Source organism: Oncorhynchus masou, chromosome 23, assembly GCF_036934945.1.
Source record: "Oncorhynchus masou masou isolate Uvic2021 chromosome 23, UVic_Omas_1.1, whole genome shotgun sequence".
NCBI classification, from domain to species: domain Eukaryota; kingdom Metazoa; phylum Chordata; class Actinopteri; order Salmoniformes; family Salmonidae; genus Oncorhynchus; species Oncorhynchus masou.
The window spans coordinates 8,938,255-8,962,598 of record NC_088234.1 but is presented as its reverse complement, the minus strand read 5'-3'; the positions used below and the strand labels follow the sequence as shown (position 1 = coordinate 8,962,598).

The 24,344-nt window shown below is 40.8% G+C and overlaps 1 protein-coding gene across 1 annotated transcript in view; it reads left to right on the top strand.

The window, feature by feature from the left end:
* Positions 1–24,344, top strand: part of LOC135510253 (sodium/calcium exchanger 1-like) — a 109,204-nt gene that overhangs the window by 38,845 nt on the left and 46,015 nt on the right. The window contains exons 2-8 of the mRNA XM_064931050.1: positions 6,438–6,702; positions 9,662–9,751; positions 18,684–18,836; positions 20,462–20,727; positions 20,888–21,260; positions 21,890–22,000; positions 22,171–22,323. Coding sequence (XP_064787122.1) covers positions 6,463–6,702; positions 9,662–9,751; positions 18,684–18,836; positions 20,462–20,727; positions 20,888–21,260; positions 21,890–22,000; positions 22,171–22,323 — 1,386 coding nt within the window. The 5' untranslated portion in view covers positions 6,438–6,462. The remainder of the gene's footprint in view (positions 1–6,437; positions 6,703–9,661; positions 9,752–18,683; positions 18,837–20,461; positions 20,728–20,887; positions 21,261–21,889; positions 22,001–22,170; positions 22,324–24,344) is intronic.

Genomic DNA, 24,344 nt, shown 5'->3' with positions numbered 1-24,344 from the left:
TTGTCTGTGTAATCTGAGGGAGATATCTCTCTAATATGGTCATACATTGGACAGGAGATTAGGAAGTGCAGCTCAGTTTCCACCTCATTTTGTGGGCAGTGAGCACATAGCCTGTCTTCTCTTGAGAGCCATGTCTGCCTACGGCGGCCTATCTCAATAGCAAGGCTATGCACACTGAGTCTGTACATAGTCAAAGCTTTCCTTAAATTTGGGTCAGTCACAGTGGTAAGGTATTCTGCGACAGTGTACTCTCTGTTTAGGGCCAAATAGCATTCTAGTTTGCTCAGCTTTTATGTTAATTCTTTCCAATGTGTCAAGTAATTATCTTTTTGTTTTCTCATGATTTGGTTGGGTCTAATTGTGTTGCTGTCCTGGGGCTCTGTGGGGTCTGTTTGTGTTTGTGAACAGAGCCCCAGGCCCAGCTTGCTTAGGGGACTCTTCTCCAGGTCATCTCTCTGTAGGTGATGGCGTTAACCCACTGTTCCTAGGCCGTCATTGAAAATAAGAATTTGTTCTTAACTGACTTGCCTAGTAAAATAAAGGTAAAATTAAAAATGGCTTTGTAATGGAAGGTTTGGGAATCGCTCCCTTTAGGTGGTTGTAGAATTTAACGGCTCTTTTCTGAATTTTGATAATTAGTGGGTATCGGCCTAATTCTGCTCTGCATGCATTATTTGGTGTTCTACGTTGTACACTGAATATATTTTTTGCTGAATTCAGCATGCAGAGTCTCAATTTGGTGTTTGTCCCATTTTGGGAATTCTTGGTTGGTGAGCAGACCTCATACCTCACGACCATATAGGGCAATGGGTTCAATAACGGATTTAAATATTTTTAGCCTAATTTTATATGTCAAATGTTATGTTCCTATTGATGGCATAGATTGCCCTTCTTGCCTTGTCTCTCAGATCGTTCACAGCAGTTGATGTGGCGCTGATGTTTAGGCCAAGGTATGTATAGTTTTTTGTGTGCTCTAGGGACACGGTGTCTAGATGGAATTTGTATTTGTGGTCCTGAGATTTACTGTCAGGGCCCAGGTCTGGCAGAATCTGTGCAGAAGATCGAGGTGCTGCTGTAGGCCCTCCATGGTTGGGGACAGAGGCACCAGATCATCAGCAAACAGCAGACATTTGACTTCGGATTCTAGCAGGGTGAGGCCGAGTGCTGCAGACTGTTCTAGTGCCCTCGCCAATTTGTTGTTGATATATATATTGAAGAGGGTAGGGCTTAAGCTGCATCCCTGTATCATCCCACGACCCTGTGTGAAGAAATTTGTGTGTTCAATTTTAACCGCACACTTGTTGTTTGTGTACATGGATTTTATAATGTCGTATGTTTTACCCCCAACACCACTTTCCATCAGTTTGTATAGCAGACCCTCGTGCCAATTTGAGTCGAAAGCTTTTTTGAAATCAACAAAGCATGAGAGACTTTGCATTTGTTTTGGTTTGTTTGTTTGTCAATTAGTGTATGCAGGGTGAATACGTGGTCTGTCACACGGTAATTTGGTAAAAAGCCAATTTGACAATTGCTCAGTACATTGTTTTCACTGAGGAAGTGTACAAATCTGCTGTTAATGATGATGCAGAGGATTTTCCCAAGGTTGCTGTTGAAGCATATTCCACGGTAGTTTTTGGGGTCAAATTTCTCTCTATTTTTTCTTTCTTTCTCTCTCTAGTACAGTTTTAATTTCGTAGGTAAATTAAAGGTAAAGAGATTTTGAGAGTGGCTGCAGCTTCTCTCCTTCCTCATCCCTCTCTCTCCATCCTTCCTCATCCCTCTCTCTCCTTCCTTCCTCATCCCTCTCTCTCCTTCCTCATCCCTCTCTCTCCATCCTTCCTCATCCCTCTCTCTCCATCCTTCCTCATCCCTCTCTCTCCTTCCTTCCTCATCCCTCTCTCTCCTTCCTCATCCCTCTCTCTCCATCCTTCCTCATCCCTCTCTCTCCATCCTTCCTCATCCCTCTCTCTCCTTCCTTCCTCATCCCTCTCTCTCCATCCTTTCTCATCCCTCTCTCTCCTTCCTTCCTCATCCCTCTCTCTCCATCCTTCCTCATCCCTCTCTCTCCTTCCTTCCTCATCCCTCTCTCTCCTTCCTTCCTCATCCCTCTCTCTCCATCCTTCCTCATCCCTCTCTCTCCTTCCTTCCTCATTCCTCTCTCTCCTTCCTTCCTCATCCCTCTCTCTCCTTCCTTCCTCATCCTTCCTCATCCCTCTCTCTCCTTCCTCCCTCATCCCTCTCTCTCTCCTTACTTCCTCATCCCTCTCTCTCTCCTTCCTCATCCCTATCTCCGTCATTCCTCATCCCTCTCTCTCTCCATCCTTCCTCATCTCTCTCTCCTTCCTTCCTCATCCCCCTCTCTCTCTCCATCCTTCCTCATCCCTCTCTCTCCGTCCTCACCCTTCCCTCTCTCTCTCCTTCCTTCCTCATCCCTCTCTCTCCTCTCTCTCCTTCCTCATACCTCTCTCTCCTCTCTCTCCTTCCTCATCCCTCTCTCTCTCCTTCCTTCCTCGTCCCTCTCTCTCTCCTTCCTCATCCCTCTCTCTCTCCATCCTTCCTCATCTCTCTCTTCTTCCTTCCTCATCCCTCTCTCTCATCCTTCCCCATCCCTCTCTCTCTGTCCTTCCTCATCCCTCTCTCTTCTTCCTTCCTCATCCCTCTCTCTCCTTCCTCATCCCTCTCTCTGTCATTCCTCATCCCTCTCTCTCTCCATCCTTCCTCATCTCTCTCTCTTCTTCCTTCCTCATCCCTCTCTCTCCTTCCTCATCCCTCTCTCTCCATCCTTCCTCATCTCTCTCTCTTCTTCCTTCCTCATCCCTCTCTCTCCTTTCTTCCTCATCCCTCTCTCTCCTTCCTCATCCCTCTCTCTGTCATTCCTCATCCCTCTCTCTCTCCATCCTTCCTCATCTCTCTCTCTTCTTCCTTCCTCATCCCTCTCTCTCCTTCCTCATCCCTCTCTCTCATCCTTCCTCATCCCTCTCTCTGTCCTTCCTCATCCCTCTCTCTCCTTCCTTCCTCATCCCCCTCTCTCTCCTTCCCCATCCCTCTCTCTCCGTCCTTCCTCATCCCTCTCTCTCCTTTCTTCCTCATCCCTCTCTCTCTCCTTCCTCATCCCTCTCTCCGTCATTCCTCATCCCTCTCTCCGTCATTCCTCATCCCTCTCTCTCTCCATCCTTCCTCATCTCTCTCTCTCTCTCCCTCTCCGAGGAAGGAGAGAGAGATGGAGAGAAAGGGATGAGGAAGGAGAGCGAGATGGAGAGAAAGGGATGAAAGGATAAAGAGATGGAGAGAAAGGGATGAGGGAGGAGAGAGAGATGGAGAGAAAGGAGAGAGAGGGATGAGGAAGGATGGAGAGAGAGGGATGAGGAAGGAAGGAGAGAGAGAGATGAGGAAGGAAGGAGAGAGAGAGATGAGGAAGGAGAGAAAGGTGGAGAGAAAGGGATGAAAGGAGAGAGGGGATGAGGAAGGAGAGAGAGATGGAGAGAAAGGAGAGAGAGATGGAGAGAAAGGGGTCAGCTCGTGAGGATGAGGAGGAGGAGTGAGAGCAAAGGAGAGGATATGAAAATGTGATAAGAGAAAGAAGGTAAGAGATAACACAGACGAGAGAGGAGAGAGAAGCTGGATGTGCAACAACAACAAAAACACAGTGCTTTATGTGTGATGGTTTCTACCATTTTGTGACGTTTTCTTCCAAGAGGCCAGTGGGCTGCCAGCTCCAGCTGTAGGTCTGTGTGTTGTGTCTCAGTGGGCTCAGCAGGCTGCGTTCGCTAGCTCTCTGAATCTGTTTAATTACTCCTCTCATCACCGCCTCATCAGACCTCCAACCCTCTGCAACACTCTCTCTTTAATCCCTCTCCGTCTTAACATCCCTTTCTTTTTCCCGGGTCTTTTCCCGGGTCTTTTCCCCGGGTCTTTTTCCCGGGTCTTTTCCCCGGGTCTTTTTCCCGGGTCTTTTCCCGGGTCTTTTTCCCGGGTCTTTTTCCCGGGTCTTTTTCCCGGGTCTTTTCCCCGGGTCTTTTTCCCGGGTCTTTTTCCCTGGGTTGTGGGTGCATCTTTCTATCCTCTTTCTTTCCTCCATCACTGACATGATCATATCTCTCTTCCTGCTTTTCTATTGCATCTCTTTTTTTTATTTCTCAACACTTCTATCCCCCTTTGTTTCACTGCCTTATATTTGACCTCTGTAGTATCTACAGTAGCTTCCCTTTTGTGTCTTTCACACTTTCTTAATTTCCATTAAGCCAGTCCCACCAAGCCACAGAGCACCACAGGCTGTCATCTCTGTGTCTCTAGCCCAGAAAGCATCATCCTGGGGGGCATCGCTGCCTTGACTAATGGCTGAGATCAGTCACGCCTCATTCCTTCCTTCCTTCCTTCCTTCCTTTCTTTCTTCCTTCTTTCTTTCTTTCTTTCTTTCTTTCTTTCTTTCTTTCTTTCTTTCTTTCTTTCTTTCTTTCTTTCTTTCTTTCTTTCTTTCTTTCTTTCTTTCTTTCTTTCTTTCTTTCTTTCTTTCTTTCTTTCTTTCTTTCTTTCTTTCTTTCTTTCTTTCTTCCTTCCTTCCTTCCTTCCTTCCTTCCTTCCTTCCATCGCTCCCTCTATCCATCGCTCCTTCAGTCTACTACCAAGGATGAGAAATAATAACACAATCAAAGCTGGATGGAGGGATAGAAGGTTGGAGTGAGGGATAGAGAGAGGAGAGGGATAGAGTGAGGGGTGGAGGGATGGAGAGGGATGGAGTGAGGGGTGGAGGGATGGAGTGATGGAGTGAGGGATAGAGGGAGGAGAGGGATGGAGTGAGGGATAGAGGGAGGAGAGGGATGGAGTGAGGGATAGAGAGAGGAGAGGGATGGAGTGAGGGATAGAGGGAGGAGAGGGATGGAGTGAGGGATAGAGGGAGGAGAGGGATGGAGTGAGGGGTGGAGGGATGGAGTGAGGGATGGAGTGAGGGATGGAGTGATGAAGGGATGCAGTGAGTGATGCAGTGAGGAATGGAGTGAGGGTTGGAATGTTGAAGGGATGCAGTGAGGGATGCAGTGAGGGGTGGAGGGATGGAGTGAGGGGTGGAGGGATGGAGTGAGGGGTGAAGTGAGGGGTGGAGGGATGGAGTGAGGGGTGGAGGGATGGAGTGAGGGATGGAGTGATGTAGTGAGGGATGGAGTGATGTAGTGAGGGATGGAGAGATTGTAGTGAGGGATGGAATGATGGGGTGAGGGGTGGAGGGATGAAGTGAGGAGTGGCGGGATGGAGTGATGTAGTGAGGGATGGAGTGATGTAGTGAGGGATGGAGTGAGAGAGAGAGAGAGAGAGAGAGAGAGAGAGATACACAGAGAGATACACAGAGAGATACACAGAGAGAGAGAGATACACAGAGAGATGGACAGAGAGAGAGAGAGAGAGATACACAGAGAGATGGACAGAGAGAGCGAGAGAGATACACAGAGAGATGGACAGAGAGATGCACAGAGAGATACACAGAGAGAGAGATACACAGAGAGATGCACAGAGAGATGGACAGAGATAGAGAGAGAGAGTTACACAGAGAGATGGACAGAGAGAGAGAGAGTTACACAGAGAGATGGACAGAGAGAGAGAGAGAGTTACACAGAGAGATGGACAGAGAGAGTTACACAGAGAGATGGACAGAGAGAGAGAGAGAGTTACACAGAGAGATGGACAGAGAGATACACAGAGAGAGAGAGTTACACAGAGCGAGAGAGAGAGTTACAGAGAGAGAGAGAGAGTTACACAGAGAGAGAGAGTTACACAGAGAGAGAGAGTTACACAGAGAGAGAGAGAGTTACACAGAGAGAGGGAGAGTTACACAGAGAGAGAGAGTTACACAGAGAGAGAGAGAGTTACACAGAGAGAGAGTTACACAGAGAGAGAGAGTTACACAGAGAGAGGGAGAGTTACACAGAGAGAGAGAGAGTTACACAGAGAGTTACACAGAGAGAGGGACAGAGAGAGAGAGAAAGAGAGACAGGGTGTCGTCAGGTAGGGGAAGGAAAGACAGATGTTTCAGGACAGGTCAATCTCCTTTCCACCTCTCTCTCTGTCCCTCTTCCTGTCTTTTCCCTTCTCTCTTCCTCATGTTCTATCTATGCTGGTTTCAGCTTTGTGTTTCAAGCAGTGTTTTCATCACTAATTAACTTTATTACTGAAATCCCGATCCAACTCGAACCCGGGTCCAATGACAGTCAACCCAACACCTTAGCCCTTACGCCAAGAGATCAGAACCTCTTGATAAGGTCACTAGGTGTTGGGTTAAAGATGCTACAGTATTGTGCTGGACCAAAAGTCTTGTTTTTATATTTACTGTCTCTCTCTCTCTCTCTCTCTCTCTCTCTCTCTCTCTCTCTCTCTCTCTCTCTCTCTCTCTCTCTCTCTCTCTCTCTCTCTCTCTCTCTCTCTCTCTCTCTCTCTCTCTCTCTCTGCAGGTGTGTTCTAAAACACAGAAGGATCATGTCACGCCTACATCTCCACCTCTCCTCCCTCTGTTCCTCCTCTCTCTCCTCTGTCCTTCTCCTAGTCTTCCTCTCCTCCATGCTCCTCCTGTCCCTCCCCAGTCTGGCCGCGGCCGGTTCCACTCCTCTATCAGAGGGGGGTAACGTAAAGGCTAACTGCACGGCTACAGGAGACCCCTGTCAGGAGGGGGTGGTACTGCCCGTCTGGAACCCACAGAACCCCTCTGTAGGAGACAAGGTGACCATAGCTTCAAATCTGTTGTTGTTTTTGTTATGGTTGTTGGCCAGAGGGTGATTTGGGACGGGATTCAATCCAATCACGCATTGTCCAGCACTGTGATGGTAACATATGTCGTCCTTTTAATGTCAAGCACGCAGTGACCTGGATTGAATCCCAGCCTTTGTTTTGTATTTTGTCTGTTTGCTGTGTTATTGTTGTTGTTGTGAAATGAAGTGCCTCATTGAGGACATTCACGTGTTCCTATTCTAATCTAACCAGGGGTTGACACTAACGGCGATTACCCGGGGCAGATGAACTGAACAGGTGCAATCTGTTGTGTTGTTGCCCGTACGGGCAGGTGAACTTTTGTCCCTAAAAACACCTGTTAATTCACATTGACTCTCGTGGTCAATTTGTTTATGTACATTATCGACTCACAACAAAAGAATCCAAGCCAAGTGATCACACAGTCCTCCCTAAATTCTCTTTTCCCTCCGGCTTTGTCTCACTCAGTCAATTTCCACCAAACGCTCCCTCTATAGGCCCTCGTGCTGCGTACACAGAAATGACTGCCCATTAAATGTATCTAACTGATGGGATACACTAACACAACTGGAGAAGAGCTACCTTCCTTGCCAAATCATGACAGCTTCATCACCAATTCTATATGGACTGGTTGATTGAAGTATGCAAATAAGGGTTGGAACTCTCTTTGTTATTGGCAAGCAGAAACTCCCGCCCACGCCAACCCGCTGATTCGAAGGTCCTGTGTAGAGTCTATTTTCAACCAGTAACTATCAGGAAGTAACACGGATACAATTTTGGCACATTTTCACAGTGTTTAGTTTTATCAGCTGCTGTACAATATGATAGAAAACACAATGTTGACTGCATTGGCTCTTTGGCTGTGTGTTTCAACTATTAAAGATTCACTATGCAGAAATCGCTCCACCATTTCCTGGTTGGATTGTTTATTTTAATAGAGTTCAGACTAATTTCAGTTTATGTGACAAAACAAAGCAAGTAATAGTGTAGAGAAATCACTGTACCATCTAAACCGCTGTGAAATATATTGTATTTTCAGCTGTTTGAAGCTGGTGTACAAAACCCAAAGTAAAAGACGAAAAAACAAAACTTTAAGAACCGGGGAAGCATAGAAATAGCGCACATAGAACAGATCTTCCACTTCTTAGAGTTGCTTTCTATGAGAATAACAGATCTATAACTCTTATTTCTATGTGAATTTGATCGGGTTGCCAAACAATTACATATTACGGCTCTAAATAAATGACTCCCCTTTTAAAAACGGGAGTAAAATGTGAACAGTGATAGTAAAATGTGAACAGTGATAGTAAAATGTGAACAGTGATAGTAAAATGTGAACAGTGATAGTAAAATGTGAACAGTGATAGTAAAATGTGAACAGTGATAGTAAAATGTGAACAGTGATAGTAAAATGTGAATAGTGATAGTAAAATGTGAATAGTGATAGTAAAATGTGAACAGTGATAGTAAAATGTGAACAGTGATAGTAAAATGTGAACAGTGATAGTAAAATGTGAACAGTGATAGTAAAATGTGAACAGTGATAGTAAAATGTGAACAGTGATAGTAAAATGTGAACAGTGATAGTAAAATGTGAACAGTGATAGTAAAATGTGAACAGTGATAGTAAAATGTGAACAGTGATATTGATGAGAAAGACGCATCTGTTTTGGGAGCCGAGTCTCAAACGGCACTAAACAGTCCTTCGTTTAGCAAATCACTTCACAACTCCAGTAAAACATAATTGTTTTTCAGTTTAGACAGAAAAGAGACCTAAACATTTGATTTTAGTTGTGCAGTGTGCTAACTGGCTCTAATGTGCTAGGTAGCCAGTGTGTTTATAGTTTCAGAAATGTAGAATGAGTTAAAAGGCTCGTGGAAAAAGCAATTCCCTCGCGAACGTCTCATTTTATTTATTTATTTCACCTTTATTTAACCAGGTAGGCAAGTTGAGAACAAGTTCTCATTTACAATTGCGACCTGGCCAAGATAGAGCAAAGCAGTTCGACACATACAACGACACAGAGTTACACATGGAGCAAAACAAACATACAATCATTAAAGGGATAGTTGACAAAAAAAATGCAATGTGATCTTTTTTCACTTTTTTTCATTAGGCTAGGAGTGTGTACAAACAATACACATACTTTTTAAATGAAGCGTTCTGTCTAAGTAAAGAAACTTCCTTACCAAATTAGCATGCAAATTGTGTAAACAAAGGATTAGAATGTTTTCAAACAGTAAGTGTTCAAAATTTACTTTCAATTTGAACCATTTGTGAGTGTAACAGACCATTTTATTTTTTGGACAAGTGACCATGACCTTTGGGCAAGTGACCATGACCTTTGGGCAAGTGACCATGACCTTTGGGCAAGTGACTATGACCTTTGGGCAAGTGACCATGACCTTTGGGCAAGTGACCATGACCTTTGGGCAAGTGACTATGACCTTTGGGCAAGTGACCATGACCTTTGGGCAAGTGACTATGACCTTTGGGCAAGTGACTATGACCTTTGGGCAAGTGACTATGACCTTTGGGCAAGTGACTATGACCTTTGGGCAAGTGACTATGACCTTTGGGCAAGTGACCATGACCTTTGGGCAAGTGACTATGACCTTTGGGCAAGTGACTATGACCTTTGGGCAAGTGACTATAACCTTTGGACAAGTGACCATGACCTTTGGGCAAGTGACTATAACCTTTGGGCAAGTGACTATGACCTTTGGGCAAGTGACTATGACCTTTGGGCAAGTGACTATGACCTTTGGGCAAGTGACTATGACCTTTGGGCAAGTGACCATGACCTTTGGGCAAGTGACTATAACCTTTGGGCAAGTGACTATAACCTTTGGGCATGTGACTATGACCTTTGGGCAAGTGACTATGACCTGTTTGAGAGCTCAATGTCAACCCTTCTTTAATCTAATCCAGGTAGCGCGGGCCATTGTCTACTTTGTAGCGATGATCTATATGTTCCTGGGGATGTCCATCATAGCTGATAGATTCATGTCTTCTATAGAGGTGAGAATTCTATTTTCTATTCTGCTTTGATAACACACACACCTGCACGTTTTTACATTTGAGTCATTTAGCAGATGCTCTTATCCAGAACGACTTACACTAGTGCGAGCAGACATTCTCGTTCTGATCCCCTTTGGGAATCGAACCCACAACCCTGGCGTTGCAAGTGCCGTGCTCTACTAACTGGGCCACAATACAGTTGATTGAGCCACTCAATCAACTGTATTTTACTCTACTGTATTTTACTCTACTGTATTCTACTCTACTGTATTATATTATATTACACTCTACTGTATTCTACTCTAATGTTTTCTATTCTATTACACTCTACTGTACTCTACTCTACTGTATTATATTCTATTACACTCTACTGTACTCTACTCTACTCTACTGTATTATATTCTATTACACTCTACTGTATTCTACTCTAATGTATTCTATTATATTACACTCTACTGTATTCTGCTCTACTGCATTCTATTATATTACACTGCTGTATTCTACTCTACTGTATTATATTACACTCTGCTGTATTCTACTCTACTGTATTATATTCTATTACATTTTACTGTATTCTATTCTATTACACTCTACTGTTTTCTATTCTATTACACTCTACTGTACTCTACTCTAATGTATTCTATTATATTACATTCTACTGTATTCTACTCTACTGTATTATATTCTATTACACTCTACTGTTTTCTATTCTATTACACTCTACTGTACTCTACTCTACTGTATTCTATTATATTACACTCTACTGTGTTCTACTCTACTGTTTTCTATTCTATTACACTCTACTGTATTATATTATATTACACTCTACTGTATTCTATTCTATTACACTATACTGTATTCTACTCTACTGTATTCTATTATATTCTACTCTACTGTATTCTATTCTATTACACTCTACTGTATTCTATTCTATTACACTCTATTGTATTATATTCTATTTTACTCTACTGTATTCTACTCTACTGTATTCTATTCTATTACACTCTACTGTATTATATTATATTACACTCTACTGTATTCTATTCTATTACACTATACTGTATTCTACTCTACTGTATTATATTATATTACACTCTACTGTATTATATTCTATTACACTCTACTGTATTCTATTCTATTACACTCTACTGTATTCTACTCTACTGTTTTCTATTCTATTACACTCTACTGTATTCTACTCTACTGTATTCTACTCTACTGTATTCTATTCTATTACACTCTACTGTATTCTACTCTACTGTATTATATTATATTACACTCTACTGTATTATATTCTATTACACTCTACTGTATTATAATATATTACACTCTACTGTATTCTATTCTATTACACTCTACTGTATTATATTATATTACACTCTACTGTATTCTATTCTATTACACTATACTGTATTCTACTCTACTGTATTCTATTATATTACACTCTACTGTATTATATTATACTACACTCTACTGTATTCTATTCTATTACACTCTACTGTATTCTACTCTACTGTTTTCTATTCTATTACACTCTACTGTATTCTACTCTACTGTATTCTATTCTATTACACTCTACTGTATTCTACTCTACTGTATTCTATTCTATTACACTCTACTGTATTCTACTCTACTGTATTATATTATATTACACTCTACTGTATTCTATTCTATTACACTCTACTGTTTTCTATTCTATTACATTCTACTGTTTTCTATTCTATTACACTCTACTGTATTCTACTCTGTATTATATTATATTACACTCTCTGTATTCTATTCTATTACACTCTACTGTATTCAATTCTATTACATTCTACTGTTTTCTATTCTATTACACTCTACTGTATTCTACTCTACTGTATTATATTATATTACACTCTACTGTATTCTACTCTACTGTATTATATTATATTACATTCTACTGTTTTCCATTATATTACACTACTGTATTCTACTCTACTGTATTATATTATATTACACTCTACTGTATTCTATTCTATTACACTCTACTGTATTCTATTCTATTACACTCTACTGCATTATATTGTATTACATTCTACTGTTTTCTATTCTATAACACTCTACTGTATTCTACTCTACTGTATTATATTCTATTACATTCTACTGTTTTCTATTATATTACACTCTACTGTATTCTACTCTACTGTATTATATTCTATTGCATTCTACTGTTTTCTATTATATTACACTCTACTGTATTCTACTCTACTGTATTATATTCTATTACATTCTACTGTTTTCTATTATATTACACTCTACTGTATTCTACTCTACTGTATTATATTATATTACACTCTACTGTATTCTATTCTACTGTATTATATTATATTACACTCTACTGTATTATATTATATTACACTCTACTGTATTCTACTCTATTGTATTATATTATATTACACTCTACTGTATTATGTTATATTACACTATACTGTATTCTACGCTACTGTATTATGTTATATTACACTATACTGTATTCTACTCTACTGTATTCTATTCTATTACACTCTACTGTATTTTACTCTACTGTATTCTACTCTACTGTATTCTATTCTATTACACTCTACTGTTTTCTACTCTACTGTATTCTATTCTATTACACTCTACTGTATTATATTCTATTACATACTACTTATTATATTTATGACACGCTACTGTATTCTATCCTACTGTTTATTATATTATACTCTACACTACTGTATTATAATATACTCTACTGTATTATATTCGAATCTACTGTATTATATTCTACTCTACTCTACTGTATTTATTATGTTATAATCTACACTACTGTATTACATTCTACTCTACTGTATTTATTATATTATACTCTACACTACTCGTATTATATTATATTATACTCTACTGTACTATATTCTACTCTACTGTATTATATTCTACTCTACTGTATTATATTCTACTCTACCCTACTGTATTTATTATATTATACTCTACACTACTGTATTATATTATAATCTACTGTATTATATTATTCTCTACTGTATTATATTACACTCTGCTGTATTCTACTCTACTGTATTATATTCTATTACATTTTACTGTATTCTATTCTATTACACTCTACTGTTTTCTATTCTATTACACTCTACTGTACTCTACTCTAATGTATTCTATTATATTACATTCTACTGTATTCTACTCTACTGTATTATATTCTATTACACTCTACTGTTTTCTATTCTATTACACTCTACTGTACTCTACTCTACTGTATTCTATTATATTACACTCTACTGTGTTCTACTCTACTGTTTTCTATTCTATTACACTCTACTGTATTATATTATATTACACTCTACTGTATTCTATTCTATTACACTATACTGTATTCTACTCTACTGTATTCTATTATATTCTACTCTACTGTATTCTATTCTATTACACTCTACTGTATTCTATTCTATTACACTCTATTGTATTATATTCTATTTTACTCTACTGTATTCTACTCTACTGTATTCTATTCTATTACACTCTACTGTATTATATTATATTACACTCTACTGTATTCTATTCTATTACACTATACTGTATTCTACTCTACTGTATTATATTATATTACACTCTACTGTATTATATTCTATTACACTCTACTGTATTCTATTCTATTACACTCTACTGTATTCTACTCTACTGTTTTCTATTCTATTACACTCTACTGTATTCTACTCTACTGTATTCTACTCTACTGTATTCTATTCTATTACACTCTACTGTATTCTACTCTACTGTATTATATTATATTACACTCTACTGTATTATATTCTATTACACTCTACTGTATTATAATATATTACACTCTACTGTATTCTATTCTATTACACTCTACTGTATTATATTATATTACACTCTACTGTATTCTATTCTATTACACTATACTGTATTCTACTCTACTGTATTCTATTATATTACACTCTACTGTATTATATTATACTACACTCTACTGTATTCTATTCTATTACACTCTACTGTATTCTACTCTACTGTTTTCTATTCTATTACACTCTACTGTATTCTACTCTACTGTATTCTATTCTATTACACTCTACTGTATTCTACTCTACTGTATTCTATTCTATTACACTCTACTGTATTCTACTCTACTGTATTATATTATATTACACTCTACTGTATTCTATTCTATTACACTCTACTGTTTTCTATTCTATTACATTCTACTGTTTTCTATTCTATTACACTCTACTGTATTCTACTCTGTATTATATTATATTACACTCTCTGTATTCTATTCTATTACACTCTACTGTATTCAATTCTATTACATTCTACTGTTTTCTATTCTATTACACTCTACTGTATTCTACTCTACTGTATTATATTATATTACACTCTACTGTATTCTACTCTACTGTATTATATTATATTACATTCTACTGTTTTCCATTATATTACACTACTGTATTCTACTCTACTGTATTATATTATATTACACTCTACTGTATTCTATTCTATTACACTCTACTGTATTCTATTCTATTACACTCTACTGCATTATATTGTATTACATTCTACTGTTTTCTATTCTATAACACTCTACTGTATTCTACTCTACTGTATTATATTCTATTACATTCTACTGTTTTCTATTATATTACACTCTACTGTATTCTACTCTACTGTATTATATTCTATTGCATTCTACTGTTTTCTATTATATTACACTCTACTGTATTCTACTCTACTGTATTATATTCTATTACATTCTACTGTTTTCTATTATATTACACTCTACTGTATTCTACTCTACTGTATTATATTATATTACACTCTACTGTATTCTATTCTACTGTATTATATTATATTACACTCTACTGTATTATATTATATTACACTCTACTGTATTCTACTCTATTGTATTATATTATATTACACTCTACTGTATTATGTTATATTACACTATACTGTATTCTACGCTACTGTATTATGTTATATTACACTATACTGTATTCTACTCTACTGTATTCTATTCTATTACACTCTACTGTATTTTACTCTACTGTATTCTACTCTACTGTATTCTATTCTATTACACTCTACTGTTTTCTACTCTACTGTATTCTATTCTATTACACTCTACTGTATTATATTCTATTACATACTACTTATTATATTTATGACACGCTACTGTATTCTATCCTACTGTTTATTATATTATACTCTACACTACTGTATTATAATATACTCTACTGTATTATATTCGAATCTACTGTATTATATTCTACTCTACTCTACTGTATTTATTATGTTATAATCTACACTACTGTATTACATTCTACTCTACTGTATTTATTATATTATACTCTACACTACTGTATTATATTATATTATACTCTACTGTACTATATTCTACTCTACTGTATTATATTCTACTCTACTGTATTATATTCTACTCTACCCTACTGTATTTATTATATTATACTCTACACTACTGTATTATATTATAATCTACTGTATTATATTATTCTCTACTGTATTATATTACACTCTGCTGTATTCTACTCTACTGTATTATATTCTATTACATTTTACTGTATTCTATTCTATTACACTCTACTGTTTTCTATTCTATTACACTCTACTGTACTCTACTCTAATGTATTCTATTATATTACATTCTACTGTATTCTACTCTACTGTATTATATTCTATTACACTCTACTGTTTTCTATTCTATTACACTCTACTGTACTCTACTCTACTGTATTCTATTATATTACACTCTACTGTGTTCTACTCTACTGTTTTCTATTCTATTACACTCTACTGTATTATATTATATTACACTCTACTGTATTCTATTCTATTACACTATACTGTATTCTACTCTACTGTATTCTATTATATTCTACTCTACTGTATTCTATTCTATTACACTCTACTGTATTCTATTCTATTACACTCTATTGTATTATATTCTATTTTACTCTACTGTATTCTACTCTACTGTATTCTATTCTATTACACTCTACTGTATTATATTATATTACACTCTACTGTATTCTATTCTATTACACTATACTGTATTCTACTCTACTGTATTATATTATATTACACTCTACTGTATTATATTCTATTACACTCTACTGTATTCTATTCTATTACACTCTACTGTATTCTACTCTACTGTTTTCTATTCTATTACACTCTACTGTATTCTACTCTACTGTATTCTACTCTACTGTAATCTATTCTATTACACTCTACTGTATTCTACTCTACTGTATTATATTATATTACACTCTACTGTATTATATTCTATTACACTCTACTGTATTATAATATATTACACTCTACTGTATTCTATTCTATTACACTCTACTGTATTATATTATATTACACTCTACTGTATTCTATTCTATTACACTATACTGTATTCTACTCTACTGTATTCTATTATATTACACTCTACTGTATTATATTATACTACACTCTACTGTATTCTATTCTATTACACTCTACTGTATTCTACTCTACTGTTTTCTATTCTATTACACTCTACTGTATTCTACTCTACTGTATTCTATTCTATTACACTCTACTGTATTCTACTCTACTGTATTCTATTCTATTACACTCTACTGTATTCTACTCTACTGTATTATATTATATTACACTCTACTGTATTCTATTCTATTACACTCTACTGTTTTCTATTCTATTACATTCTACTGTTTTCTATTCTATTACACTCTACTGTATTCTACTCTGTATTATATTATATTACACTCTCTGTATTCTATTCTATTACACTCTACTGTATTCAATTCTATTACATTCTACTGTTTTCTATTCTATTACACTCTACTGTATTCTACTCTACTGTATTATATTATATTACACTCTACTGTATTCTACTCTACTGTATTATATTATATTACATTCTACTGTTTTCCATTATATTACACTACTGTATTCTACTCTACTGTATTATATTATATTACACTCTACTGTATTCTATTCTATTACACTCTACTGTATTCTATTCTATTACACTCTACTGCATTATATTGTATTACATTCTACTGTTTTCTATTCTATAACACTCTACTGTATTCTACTCTACTGTATTATATTCTATTACATTCTACTGTTTTCTATTATATTACACTCTACTGTATTCTACTCTACTGTATTATATTCTATTGCATTCTACTGTTTTCTATTATATTACACTCTACTGTATTCTACTCTACTGTATTATATTCTATTACATTCTACTGTTTTCTATTATATTACACTCTACTGTATTCTACTCTACTGTATTATATTATATTACACTCTACTGTATTCTATTCTACTGTATTATATTATATTACACTCTACTGTATTATATTATATTACACTCTACTGTATTCTACTCTATTGTATTATATTATATTACACTCTACTGTATTATGTTATATTACACTATACTGTATTCTACGCTACTGTATTATGTTATATTACACTATACTGTATTCTACTCTACTGTATTCTATTCTATTACACTCTACTGTATTTTACTCTACTGTATTCTACTCTACTGTATTCTATTCTATTACACTCTACTGTTTTCTACTCTACTGTATTCTATTCTATTACACTCTACTGTATTATATTCTATTACATACTACTTATTATATTTATGACACGCTACTGTATTCTATCCTACTGTTTATTATATTATACTCTACACTACTGTATTATAATATACTCTACTGTATTATATTCGAATCTACTGTATTATATTCTACTCTACTCTACTGTATTTATTATGTTATAATCTACACTACTGTATTACATTCTACTCTACTGTATTTATTATATTATACTCTACACTACTGTATTATATTATATTATACTCTACTGTACTATATTCTACTCTACTGTATTATATTCTACTCTACTGTATTATATTCTACTCTACCCTACTGTATTTATTATATTATACTCTACACTACTGTATTATATTATAATCTACTGTATTATATTATTCTCTACTGTATTATATTATACTCTACTGTATTATATTCTACTATATTCTACTGTACTATAGTCTACTCTACTGGACTGTATTATACTCTACTTAATCTACTTTACTCTACTTTATTATACTCTGCTCTACTGTATTATACTCTACTGTATTCAACCCTACTGTATTCTACTCAACTGTATTCTACTCTACTCTACTGTATTCTATTTTACTCTACTCTACTGTATTATATTCTACTCTACTGTATTCTATTCTACTGTATTCTATTCTACTCTACTATTCTGTATTCTACTCTACTGTGCTGTATTCAACTGTATTCTACTCTACTGTATTCTATTCTACTGTATTATATTATACCCTACACTACTATATTCTACTTTACTGTATTTTATTCTACTCTACTTTACTGTATTATATTCTACTCTACTCTACTGTATTCTATTCTACTCTAATGTATTGTATTCTACTCTACTCTACTGTATTCTATTCTATTCTACTCTACTGTATTCTATTCTATTCTACTCTGCTGTATTCTACTCTACTCTACTGCATTATATTCTACTCTACTGTATTTTATTCTACTCTACTGTATTCTATTCTACTCTACTCTGCTGTATTCTACTCTACTCTACTGTATTCTATTCTATTCTACTCTACTCTACTGTATTCTATTCTATTCTACTCTGCTGTATTCTACTCTACTCTACTGTATTCTATTCTACTCTACTGTATTTTATTCTACTCTACTGTATTCTATTCTACTCTACTCTGCTGTATTCTACTCTACTCTACTGTATTTTATTCTACTCTACTGTATTCTATTCTACTCTACTCTGCTGTATTCTACTCTACTCTGCCGTATTCTACTCTGTTCTGTTGTATTCTCCTCTCCTCCAGGTGATAACCTCTCAGGAGAAGGAGATCACCATAAAGAAGTGGAACGGGGAGACAACCACAGCTACAGTGAGGATCTGGAATGAGACCGTGTCTAACCTCACTCTCATGGCTCTGGGGTCATCTGCTCCTGAGATACTGCTCTCTGTTATAGAGGTACACATTCTCATGACCCTGGGGTCACTGCTCCTGAGATACTGCTCTCTGTTATAGAGGTACACATTCTCATGACCCTGGGGTCATCTGCTCCTGAGATACTGCTCTCTGTTATAGAGGTACACATTCTCATGACCCTGGGGTCATCTGCTCCTGAGATACTGCTCTCTGTTATAGAGGTACACATTCTCATGACCCTGGGGTCACTGCTCCTGAGATACTGCTCTCTGTTATAGAGGTACACATTCTCATGACCCTGGGGTCACTGCTCCTGAGATCCTGCTCTCTGTTATAGAGGTACACATTCTCATGACCCTGGGGTCACTGCTCCCAAGATACTGCTCTCTGTTATAGAGGTACACATTCTCATGACCCTGGGGTCACTGCTCCTGAGATACTGCTCTCTGTTATAGAGGTACACATTCTCATGACCCTGGGGTCATCTGCTCCTGAGATACTGCTCTCTGTTATAGAGGTACACATTCTCATGACCCTGGGGTCACTGCTCCTGAGATACTGCTCTCTGTTATAGAGGTACACATTCTCATGACCCTGGGGTCACTGCTCCCAAGATACTGCTCTCTGTTATAGAGGTACACATTCTCATGACCCTGGGGTCACTGCTCCTGAGATACTGCTCTCTGTTATAGAGGTACACATTCTCATGACCCTGGGGTCACTGCTCCTGAGATACTGCTCTCTGTTATAGAGGTACACATTCTCATGACCCTGGGGTCACTGCTCCCAAGATACTGCTCTCTGTTATAGAGGTACACATTCTCATGACCCTGGGGTCATCTGGTCCTGAGATACTGCTCTCTGTTATAGAGGAACACATTCTCATGACCCTGGGGTCACTGCTCCTGAGATACTGTTCTCTGTTATAGAGGTACACATTCTCATGACCCTGGGGTCATCTGCTCCTGAGATACTGCTCTCTGTTATAGAGGTACACATTCTCATGACCCTGGGGTCACTGCTCCTGAGATACTGCTCTCTGTTATAGAGGTACACATTCTCATGACCCTGGGGTCACTGCTCCCGAGATACTGCTCTCTGTTATAGAGGTACACATTCTCATGACCCTGGGGTCACTGCTCCCAAGATACTGCTCTCTGTTATAGAGGTACACATTCTCATGACCCTGGGGTCACTGCTCCCAAGATACTGCTCTCTGTTATAGAGGTACACATTCTCATGACCCTGGGGTCATCTGCTCCTGAGATACTGCTCTCTGTTATAGAGGTACACATTCTCATGACCCTGGGGTCACTGCTCCCGAGATACTGCTCTCTGTTATAGAGGTACACATTCTCATGACCCTGGGGTCATCTGCTCCTGAGATACTGCTCTCTGTTATAGAGGTACACATTCTCATGACCCTGGGGTCATCTGGTCCCGAGATACTGCTCTCTGTTATAGAGGAACACATTCTCATGACCCTGGGGTCACTGCTCCTGAGATACTGCTCTCTGTTATAGAGGTACACATTCTTGAGGAAGTTCTCAAACCCCAAGTTTAAACTGTTGTACTTGGTAGTATGTGGAAGTTTTAATTGGATTCAGAAGAGACAACAACATTCTCACAGGTTTGATACGGTCTCATGTTTTCTTATTGTCCACCAGGTGTGTGGCCACGGCTTCGAGGCTGGTTCTCTGGGTCCCTCCACCATTGTGGGCAGTGCTGCTTTTAACATGTTCATCATCATCGCCCTGTGTGTCTATGTGGTTCCTGACGGAGAGACCAGGAAGATTAAACATCTCCGCGTGTTTTTCGTGACCGCGGCATGGAGTGTGTTTGCATACATCTGGCTGTATCTTATCCTGTGTGTGTTCTCTCCTGGAGAGGTGGAAGTCTGGGAGGCCGTGGTCACCTTTCTGTTCTTCCCCCTGTGAGTAGTAGACACACACACACGGAAACGTACACACACACACGGAAACGTACACACACACACACACACACACACACACACACACACACACACACACACACACACACACACACACACACACACACACTCCTCACACCCTCCTCTCCCTCCGCTCTTCCAGCTGCGTGGTCCAGGCGTGGGTGGCCGATCGACGATTGCTCTTCTACAAGTACGTCCGCAAGCGTTACCGTGCCGACAAGCACAGAGGCATCATCGTTGAGACGGAGGTAGGGATGGACGGAGGGATGGGAGGAGGAGGAGGAGGAGGAGGGATGTTGGGGCCGGGTGGGTTCACTAAGATGGACATGATGGAGCTGGACGGACAGGTGGTGGAGGGATGGAGGGACGGAGGGATGCTGGAGGACGGAGTACAAGAAGGGAGGAGGGATGTGGAGGACGTGGCCAGGAGAGACATGGCGAGGACCCTGAAGGAGCTGAAAGCCAGACACCCTGATAGAGACACAGAGCAGCTTATAGAGATGGCCAACTACCAGGTACACAGCTTATAAAGGCTTCATAGAGCATTCATAAGCACTGCCATGGTGCTACACAAGTCATGTATCATGTACTATGTTCATCTTCATATGTAAAGACATTACTGACAGTGGTGATAATGTAGCGTTCATAAAGTCTTCATATGCATGACATAGAGAGTTCATAAAGTCTTCATATGCACGACATAGAGAGTTCATAAAGTTTTCATATGCATGACATAGAGAGTTCATAAAGTCTTCATATGCATGACATAGAGAGTTCATAAAATCTTCATATGCATGACATAGAGAGTTCATAAAGTCTTCATATGCATGACATAGAGAGTTCATAAAGTCTTCATATGCATGACATAGAGAGTTCATAAAGTCTTCATATGCATGACATAGAGAGTTCATAAAGTCTTCATATGCATGACATAGAGAGTTCATAAAGTCTTCATATGCACGACATAGAGAGTTCATAAAGTCTTCATATGCATGACATAGAGAGTTCATAAAGTCTTCATATGCATGACATAGAGAGTTCATAAAGTCTTCATATGCACGACATAGAGAGTTCATAAAGTCTTCATATGCACGACATAGAGAGTCATAGTATAACAGCTGGTGTAATCTCACTGTCCTGTCAGGTGTTGGTCCAGCAACAGAAGAGCCGAGCGTTCTACCGTATCCAGGCAACCAGGATGATGATCGGAGCAGGCAACATCCTGAAGAAGCATGCTGCTGACCAGGCTAGGAAGGTACAGGCTGTCCACTTCACAAACCTTTTTTGTCCTGATCATATCTGAATGGTGGCTAGAATGTTGAACTTAAACCCAAATTGTAATGAAATCATTTATCAATGGAATATACTCAAAGGCAGCAGCATGTCACTCATCGATCAAACTCTCTTACATCCCTTCTGCTCCAGGTGGTGAGCAGCCAGGAGCCCCACCTGCAGGAAGACGACCCCCACATGACCCGGATGGAGTTTCAACCCTCCCACTACCAGTGCTTTGAGAACTGTGGCTCACTCAAACTGACCGTGGCCCGACATGGCGGAGACCCTGGAGCTTCTGTTAAGGTAAGGTGAGGAGGTGGAGGAGAAGAGTAGGGGGAGGAGAGTAGGGGGGCGGAGAAGAGTAGGGGGAGGAGGACAGTAGGGGGAGGAGGAGAGTAGGGGGAGGAGGAGAGTAGGGGGGAGGAGGAGAGTAGGGGGGGAGGAGGAGAGTAGGGGGGCGGAGGAGAGTAGGGGGAGGAGGAGAGTAGGGGGAGGAGGAGAGTAGGGGGAGGAGGAGAGTAGGGGGGGAGGAGAAGAGTAGGGGGAGGAGGAGAGTAAGGGGGAGGAGGAGAGTAGGGGGGGGGAGGAGAGTAGGGGGGAGGAGGAGAGTAGTGGGGAGGAGGAGAGTAGTGGGGAGGAGGAGAGTAGGGGGGAGGAGGAGAGTAGGGGGAGGAGGAGAGTAGGGGGAGGAGAAAGGAGAGGATGCTTGATAACATCTCTTTTCTCTCTATTTCTGACTCTCTCTCCCCTTCTCTCCTTCCCCCTCCCTATCCTCTCTCCCCCTTCCATCTCCCCCTCCTTCCCTCCCCCTACTTCTCTCCCTCTCCTCTCCTCTACCCCCCCCTCCTCCCCCTCTCTCCCCCCTTTCTTCCCCCTCTCCTTCCCCCTCCCTTTCTTCCTCCCTCCTTCCCCTCCCCCTACTTCTCCCCCCTCTCTCCTCCCCCTCTCCTCCTCCTCCTCCCCCTCTCCTTCCCCCTCCCTTTCTTCCTCCCTCCTTCCCTCCCCCTACTCTCTCTCCCCCCTCTCCTCCCCCTCTCCTCCTCCTCCCTCTCCCCCTCCTCCTCATCCTCCTCTCTCCCCCCCTCCCATCCTCATCCTCTCTCTCCCCTCCTCCTCATCCTCCTCCTCTCCCCCTTCCTTCCTCTCCCCCTCCCCCCCTCCCTCTCTCCCTCTCCTCCCCCTCCTCCCTCCTCCTCCTCCTCCTCTCCCCCCCCTCCCCCCCCCCCCTCCTCCTCCCCTCTCCTCCTCCTCCTCTCCCCCCTCTCCCCCTCCCCTCCTCCTCCTCCTCCTCTCTCCCCCTCTCCTCCTCCCTCCTCCTCCTCCTCCCCCTCCCTCCCTCCCCCCCTCCCTCCCCCCTCCCTCCCTCCCTCCTCCTCCTCCTCCTCCTCCTCCTCCTCCTCTCCCTCCTCCTCCTCCTCCTCCTCTCCCCCTCCTCTCCCTCTTCTCCCCCTCCTCCCTCCTCCTCCCCTCCTCCTCCTCCTCCTCCTCTCCTCCTCTCCTCCTCCTCCTCCTCCTCCTCCCCTCCTCCTCCCCTCCTCCTCCTCCTCCTCTCCCCCTCCTCCCCCTCCTCCTCTCCCCCTCCTCCTCTCTCCTCCCTCTCCCCCTCCTCCTCTCCTCCTCCCTCCTCCTCCTCCCCCTCCTCCTCTCCCCCTCCTCCTCCCTCCCCCTCCTCCCTCCCCTCCTCCCCTCCCTCTCCCCTCCTCCCCCCTCCTCCTCCTCCCTCCTCCCCTCCCTCCTCCTCCTCCTCCTCCCTCCTCCCCTCCCTCCTCTCCCCTCCCTCCTCCTCCTCCCCTCCCCCTCCTCCTCTCCTCCTCCTCCTCTCCTCCTCTCCCCTCCTCCTCCCCCCCTCCTCCTCTCCTCCCTCTCCCCTCCCCCCCTCCTCCCTCCTCCTCTCCTCCTCTCCCCCTCCCTCTCCCCCTCCTCTCCTCCCTCCTCCCCCTCCTCCCCTCCTCTCCCTCCTCTCCTCCTCTCCTCCTCTCCTCCTCCTCTCCCCCTCCCCTCCTCCCCTCCCTCCCCTCTCCTCTCCTCCCTCCTCCTCCTCCTCTCCTCCTCTCCTCCTCCCTCCTCCTCTCCTCCTCCCCTCCTCCTCCTCCTCCTCCTCCTCCTCCTCCTCTCCTCCCCCTCCCCCTCCTCTCCTCCTCCTCCTCCTCTCCTCCTCCTCTCCCCCCCTCCTCCCTCCTCCCCCTCCCTCCTCCTCCTCCTCCCCTCCTCCTCCTCCCTCCCTCCTCCTCCTCCCTCCCCCCTCCTCCTCCCTCCTCCTCCCCCCCTCCCCCTCCTCCTCCTCTCCCCCTCCTCTCCTCCTCCTCCTCCCCCCTCTCCCCCTC